Source organism: Mirounga leonina, unplaced genomic scaffold (assembly GCF_011800145.1).
Source record: "Mirounga leonina isolate KUSES-001 unplaced genomic scaffold, KU_Mleo_1.0 Mir_92, whole genome shotgun sequence".
Taxonomy (NCBI): domain Eukaryota; kingdom Metazoa; phylum Chordata; class Mammalia; order Carnivora; family Phocidae; genus Mirounga; species Mirounga leonina.
The window spans coordinates 23,982,816-23,990,906 of record NW_023270852.1 but is presented as its reverse complement, the minus strand read 5'-3'; the positions used below and the strand labels follow the sequence as shown (position 1 = coordinate 23,990,906).

General features: G+C 34.7%; 1 protein-coding gene across 1 annotated transcript in view; it reads left to right on the top strand.

The window, feature by feature from the left end:
- Positions 1–5,164: 5,164 nt before the first annotated feature.
- Positions 5,165–8,091, top strand: part of LOC118004277 (disks large homolog 2) — a 776,050-nt gene continuing 773,123 nt past the window's right edge. The window contains exon 1 of the mRNA XM_034995567.1: positions 5,165–5,269. Coding sequence (XP_034851458.1) covers positions 5,165–5,269 — 105 coding nt within the window. The remainder of the gene's footprint in view (positions 5,270–8,091) is intronic.

Below are 8,091 nucleotides of genomic sequence, written 5' to 3'. Positions count from 1 at the left end.
GTTGTTTTCAAGGTTAAACCTACTTGGTTATGATGCATGCCTTTTTATATGTTGCCAGGTTCAATTTACTAAAATTTTGTTTAGAATTTTTGCATATATATCATATATATGCAAAATTTATATATAAATATATATATATATTCATGAGGGCACATGGGTATTTGCTTTGTTGGTAATATCTTCATCTGGTTTGGAACCAGGGTAATCTGGCCCCCCAAAAACAAGTTGGAATGTATTCTTTCCTCTTCAGTTCTCTGAAAGAGTTTGTATAACATTATTATTTCTTCCTTAAATGCTTGGTAGAATTCATCAGGGAAGGCATCTGGGCCTGGAGTTTCTTGGTGATAGGTTTTTAATTATAAATTCGATATCTTTAATAGATTTATGGAATGACTATTATGTTACTTATGTTTCTTTTTTTTTTTCATGAAAAAGTGCTCAATATCGCTCGGCATCAGGGAAATCCAAATCAAAACCTCAATGAGATACCACCTCACACCAGTCAGAATGGCTACAGTTACTTATGTTTCTTGAGTGAGTGTTGGTAATTTATATTTCTCAAGGAATTCATCCATTTCATCTAAGGTGTCAAATTTGTTGGCATAAAGTTGTTTATGATATTTTCTTATTGACTCTTTCATAGCTATAAGACCTGTAGTGATGCTACTACCTCTCTCATTCATGATTTTGATAATATATTTCTTCTCTCTTTCATCCCTCATTAGTCTTGCGAGAACATTATCAATTTTATTGATATTATCAAAGAACCAGCTGTTAGTCTTATTGATTTTCTTTACTTTCTCTTGTGATCCTTTTTATTTCCTTTCTTTTAATTCTTTTGTGTTTTTTTTAGTTTGCTATTTTTTTTCTAGTTGTAAAAAGTCCAAGCTAAGATCATTAATTTGAGATCTTTTTCCTTTTAATTTTTTTTTAATTTTTTATTTATTTTTGAGAGAGAGAGAATGACAGAGAGAGAATGAGAGGGGTGAGGGTCAGAGGGAGAAGCAGACTCCCTGCTGAGCAGGGAGCCTGATGTGGGACTTGATCCTGGGACTCCAGGATCATGACCTGAGCCGAAGGCAGTCACTTAACCAACTGAGCCACCCAGGCGCCCCAAGATCTTTTTCCTTTTAAATGTAGATGTTTAGTGCTCTTTATGTTCCTTTAATTCGGTCTTTAAGGGTATCCAACAAATTTTGATATGTTGTGGTTTTATTTTAATTCAGTTCAAATACATACTAATTTCTTTTTTTAAAATTTTTTTTCTTTAGCCAGTGAGTTAGTTATGTGTTTTATTTAGTTTCCAAATATTTTAGGACTTTCCTGAGATTGCTTTACTTTGATTTCTTACATAATTTCACTGTGGTCAGAGAATATACTTACTTTGACCTGACTCCCTTTAAATTTATCGAAATTTGACTATGGTTCAGAATATGTCCTATCTTGGTAAATATTCGGTGAGTACTTGGAAAGAATATGTATATTTTGCTGTTGTGGGGTGGAGTGTTCTCTAAAGGTACATTAGCTCGAATTGATGGGTGGTTTTGTAAAGGGCTTCTGTATCCTTATTGATTTCTGTCTTTTTAATCTATTAATTATTTAGGGTTTTTAAAGCTCCAACTATAATTATAGATGTGTCTGTTTCTCCTCGTCACTTTGGTCTCTCCAGAAAACCAACTCTAGCTCCTCAACTCAGCAAGTTCATTGGGTTTCAGCTGGGTCCCCTGCAATGTGGCTGGCTATTCAAGGTTGTAAATGGGGAAGTCACAGGAGTTACTTTGTTTTTTTTCCTATCCCTCAGAGTTTACTGTTCTTTGTTGGCTCATATCCCTATTTGAAATTCATTGTTTCATATATTTTGTTTCGTTTTTTGGTTGTTTCAGACCAGAGTGTAAATCCAAGCCCTGTTATTCCATTTTTACTGGAAGTAGAATTGTCATGAAGTTATATTTTAACCAACCACCAACAGAAAGCATTCAAATGCAGACTTATCTGGGCATGGTAATACCACCATACAAAAAGTATTTTTAGACATTCTAAGGCCTGTAATCTAATTTAGAGTATGGTAATATATTTAGATATGATGGACATATGGCTTAGTGACTGTGTTTAACAGAAAAATGGTAGCCATTACCATTTTATCAGGCATTGTGCTAACAGGATGAAAATATGTACACTCTACTTTGTGGGCAGGGGCAAATGCACATTGAAAAGTTGTTGAAAAGAAACAGAGGCTTGAAATACATTTATCTTTGCATTCTTTGTTTCCAGCACAGTACTGAGCATACAGTAGAGCTCAATCAATGTTTGTTAATCTGAGCCAAGTTGTTGAGCTAAGTCAAATATTTGATGAGGTAAGATTCCTGGTGTACTCCACTTGAACGTTGAAAGTAACAGATCACAGAACTTATAACAGTGATTGGGCATGAGTATAAAATATGTTATAGGTCCTTAATAAAAGCTAACTCATTAAGTAAGTAATATGACCTAAATAATCAAGCCACTTAAGCTTCCAAAAGTATGCCTATGCACCTACTTAAAAATTGGGGAATAAATATATGGAATTTACCTCCTCATGGTTTAAAAAGAGTTTCACTGAATTTATACACATTGATGCTCTAAAAATTGATTAGAGCTCAATTGGTTAGCATTATGAATAGGAAGCTACTGAGTTTGCATTTAAGAGTAGCTTTGGTTCCTGTATAAATCTTACTATTAAGCTCTCTTAGTGTCATGGTCCTTCCAAACCAACCAGTAATGAACTCTAATTTCCCACTCTGCTTTTGTTCTACTTTTCCTTCCTCAGGAATGTCCCTTATCTATCTCTGCATGTCCAAATTTTACCCTAACTTCAGGCTTTAGCAAAGTGTTAAATCTTCCATGAGGCTGCCCTAATTTCCCCAATGGATGTCTTCTTTTTTTCTTTTTCATTGTTTTGTAAATAGCTTTTGCTACCTCTTTTATGGCACTAACCCCTGGCTTTTTGGTATTCACTCCATGTATCATCCCTACAATTAGACTTTAAGCTCCTTAAAGACAGATTCGACATCTGATATATTCATTTGTCCATAGTACAATCAAAAAGTACAGCACACAAGAGGTGCTTAATATGTTTATGGGATCAATGAATGAATGAATGATTTTATGTAGAGTTCCTATATGTAGACTGCAGATTATCTATGCTTTTTCTAAAGAGTAAGGAAAGGAGGATCTTTTAGGACATGCTGCTTAAGTGAAAGAATGAAGGGACCCAATGAATAAGAGGTAGAGGAAGTACAAGGTAGGATAGAAGATCCAGCTGGGGACTGAAATAATGGTAAATATTGGCTCAAAGAATTCAGAAAGGATTGGCTGGAATTTTGGAGGATAACTTACAAAGCAACTTTTTTTAATTTTCCTGTTGTTTGCTAAGAAATACAGAGCATTTACTAGTGAAGGAATATTTTCTGGAAGTTGTGGGCTGGCTGGTCGACAGTGCATGAGAAAGAAGCATGTGGTTGGGGCAGATGGGAGAGTCTAAGGGCAGGAATGAAGGCAGAGGAGGGACTGTGGGTGTGAACTGAACAGAAGAACACCATGAATGAGCAAAAGAGAAGGTTGGTTGAATTGATACTGAAAAATAAACTAATGGCAATAGCCTTATGGTGTATATTCCTGAGATATTAAGGAAAAATAATCTTCCTACAAATTAACCCAGGTAGAAATTTTGGAAGATCACTTCTACTTCCAATTCCTTCAATGAAAATTGGAAAATAATTGAGATAAAAGGCCTTCAGCCTTTGAGATTTTGCACACCACAAGGTCATTATCATGAATTAATCTGCCATCACCAAGACAGAAATGCAGAAAAACTAGGTAACCCAAATCATGCAGCTCTTCTAAAAATAACACAGCAAAAATCCTTCATTTATGTCATCAAACTGTTTCCTATAACTTGTACCTTGTTTTGTACTCCTTAGATTTTCTAGGTCAATTAAAAGCACAACTTCATTTTTTATATTATGTATTGCCCTCAGTTTACCCCTTACCTCTAGAAATGCTTGAATACATGTTCTCCCTGTTGGCCCTATAACTAGCTCTGAGTATAGATTCCTTTGGAACTTCTGAGTGCTCAGCACCTTCTTTCAAGATGCATTACCCCCAACTCAACAATCCCACAGAGACTATAGGGGGCTAGTAGATCCTCAGTTTACTTTGTGGGCTCCTGTCTTAGGTGAATAACATTCAGAATATGTCACTGTATTCTGCTATCCAGATTTTATTTAGTGCTTTATACTGGCCTTTTTGTTGTTAAAGTGTGTAACCAATTTCTCTGGAATTAACATGTTCTGATTCTGTGCAGACCACTCTGTGGTCCCAAAACTATTTAAAGGCTCGATTCTCCTGACATTAATTATGAGAATTCTACTTAGAATGACAAATAAAAGTGATTTTTCTCTAATACATAAAGCAACAGAAAGGTCTTCTAATGGCTTTTAAATTTTAAGATAAATAATTGACTGCATCTTATACGTAGGAACCTTGTGTCTAGTCTTTAGGGATACTTCCAGATACACAACTCTGTAGTTAACAAAGCAGTAATACTCCATAGATGAAAACGTCATGTCTAGATCTTAACTAAAGTGAGAAAAGAGTTTGGACATATTAAATAACACTGTGAGAATGAATGTATATAATTGGATTTCTCACATAGCCCAGACGAGTGTAGACACCTGCATATGAACATATATGTGTGTATGTAACCCACTCCCATCAATTTTAATACTTTCCACAAGCTACTCAAATTCTACCTTCATGGCCTGCCACCCAAATCTTCTGGTAGAAATATTTTTTCACATCTCTTTCCCTCCTACTTCTTTCCCCCCACACACTTATGGTATGTGCAGTTTCGCCAGACCCGTGTGAAGACAGGGGAACATTGATGGGATTGCTTTTCACAAGTGTGGGAACGAAAATCCTTCCCAATGAAAACATCTGTCTCTGTTCAAGTCATGCCCAGTTATCCCCCAAAAGAAATGTTCTGATTAACTTTTTTTTTTTTAAGTCTTAAGATAGCAGTTTGTGTAGCAGATCTAATTAAGAAGTTTATGTAACAGATCTGCAGGGTTTTTTCCTTCTTCAACTGGGTTCTTTGAGCTCAGTTTGAGTGTTACTAGCTTTCGCTATGCAACGGCCAAGTGCTTCCCGGGCTGAAAATTATCAGCTTTTGTGGGATACTATTGCTTCCTTAAAACAATGTGAACAAGCTATGCAACATGCATTCATTCCGGTAAGGAAAATTTCCTTTTATTCTCCTAAAGATTTTTTTTTCTTTTTCTTTTTCCTTTTATAGCTGTAGATAAATGGCACATATTATATGCGTTTAAAGATGTGATATCTTCTCTGTAGCTCTTGTTTGGGATAAATACATCTCTGTCTTTCTCGGTATGAAGTCTGAATTCTTAATATGGCCAGACATTGATCAATGAGAAAGAGTAAACAGTGGTGCAAGCAAACTCATCCCCCTAAAGAAAGTAGTTTCTAAAAGTAACATGTACTAAAGAAAGGGAACAGGATTATATTTCTCGTATTAAAATTTGATATAACTTACAGTACATATTTCTTGGTTAATTCTGCTAGAACTCCTTAGAATGGCTTGAATATCTTTTTCAGTAGGTTTGATACATAGATCAAGAATCCAAAAGTTAGTTCTTACACTTTAATTGCTTATCCAAGTAAAATCCACCCTAAAATCTCTCCTGAAAAGCGTGACTATTTCCTTAGCAAAGCAGTGATGCACTATTTAGAAATTTTTAAGTATAGCTGATAAAATATATAGATATATAAAATGAATTAAAAGTCAGTATCATTGTGTTATATATTGCAGAAATAATGTTTGTGCTTATAATTATTTAACCAGAGGAACCAGGCTAGCTACATCAGATGGGCGGAGATGAGGTAAATGGGACTTGGAAGAAGAGTTTTAAAATATTTGATTCTTTAATTAGATCTGTTTTGAGGGATTAAGAATAAAGGAATTAAGAAATAATGAGCACTCTCAACAATTAGTCTCTGCTAAAATTTATTTGGAATCTCTCAAGAAAAACAGTATTTCTGACATAGAACCTCAAGACATACCTCTATCCATAGTGGGAATAAATCTTCTTTGAAGTTCAAGTTATTTTCAACTGACTGAAGTTAGGTGCCATTATATTTTTCTCTGTAACTTGGGAATCACCGAAGTGTCTCAAAGACTGCTACATTTAAAGTTCTTCTCATGAAGTACTATTTTCTAGTTGGATCTCTGTAAATTGATCTTGATTGTTAAACACATAAAGCATAATTTTTGCAAGGAATTTAAATACTAATGGTGAAAAGCTCTCTAAATCAGATTAAGTTATAATGATTCTACATTGAACTGAAATCTGATGTGTATAGTTTGCTTCTCCCGTCTTTATTAAACTGTTATTCCTTGGCTTCATCAAGGAGAGTATGATACTCTTTGTGAAGCTAGTTATCACCTAATTTTGGAGCTTTCTCTAGCCAGGCAATTATTTTCTCCCTTCTAGGTTCCTTACATGCACCTCCACTTTATCACCTAACATATTTTATTACAAGTGTTTTCTTCTCTCTTATATTGTAACTTCTTGGAGTCAAAGAGAAAAGAAAAGTAAGTTGAAGGAAGAAACTAACACTTACATGTTTGTTTTCTTATTTTCCTGTCTTGAGCTCCCTAAATAGAGGATGCATATATCCTTGGGGTCTAGCACAGTGCCTAACACAACAAGGGTGCTTGGTGAGCACTTGAGAAATGAAATCAAATAACAAATCTCCAATTCTAACATTTCCAGTTAATACACGGCAGTTTTCGTCAACAGCTTTGTCTATACTGACCTCATAAAATTATTTCTATTTAAATCCATCTGGAGAAAACACTAAAACTTGACTAAAGCATTGCAATAGAGTGATGGTGGGAACAGAAATGTGTTAATGCAGGGCATAGAGCCTTGTGGGAAAAAATAGCCTTCGATTCAATTCCCATAGTCCATGGGCCACTCTTGCTTCCATTCTTGTGTCTGTTCCTAATCCCCTCTACTGCACACACGCACAGACATTTCCAAGTTTTATTCAGGTTTGCTTCATTTTGACTCCTCTAAATCTTTTTTGAAGATATTAGGAATTTGTCAATCTGTCAAATCTTCTCAATGTTTTTTCTAAGTCTTGCATTAAATATATCATTATATCATCACAATTTTATGAGGACTGCTTTTAGAAAACATAGCTATTATTAAAATATTACTATCAGTTGGAGATAAATCTGTTTAAATTGAACCCCAGTTTACTTTTTGTCGGAAGATGAAATTTAGATCTCAGAAGAAAAACTATATTTCATACTTTATGCACTTTTTAAACCCAGTGATAATGTATTTCATACACTCACAGACACACACACATATACGCACACACATACATGCATGGATGCATGATATTCTTGCCTAATTATACCCTTCATTATTTGGGATATACAAATAAATTCCAAAAATACATATATTTGCCATTATGTATTAAGCATATTGAGGAAATGACAGAGTATGTTGATTTAATCAGTTACCTCCTTTGAAATAAAACTGGTTCTCTTTTAAAATAAAATATTGGAAATGAATAATGTCTAGGAAATATAGACACATTTTATGTAGCTATCTTAGGACACCTGACCTGAAAACTTCACAAACATGTAAATGTTGTTTGTACATCTCCTGTAAGTGTGTATTTCTAACACATCATTAGAATTAGACATGGTCTGGACCATGTCTCGCACACACAATAAGCTATAGAATACAAAGAGTTTTTCAGTCAGTGCACTTCAGTGAACTAATAATAAACCTGACATAAAATCTCAAGTCATAATACAATCAACCCCAGAGAATCTGCCCATACAGCCTAAAGTTTATCTTGGTGAAAGGAAACTTAAAGCAGCTGATACCTGGAGAATGTAATTGTCCCAGTCTACACAAACAGGGAAGCCACTAGTCCATGAAGTCTTTCAATGCTTCAGTATTTGATTTCATATAATAGATCATGCCTTGTGATGATGAGGTGGACAGCAAATCT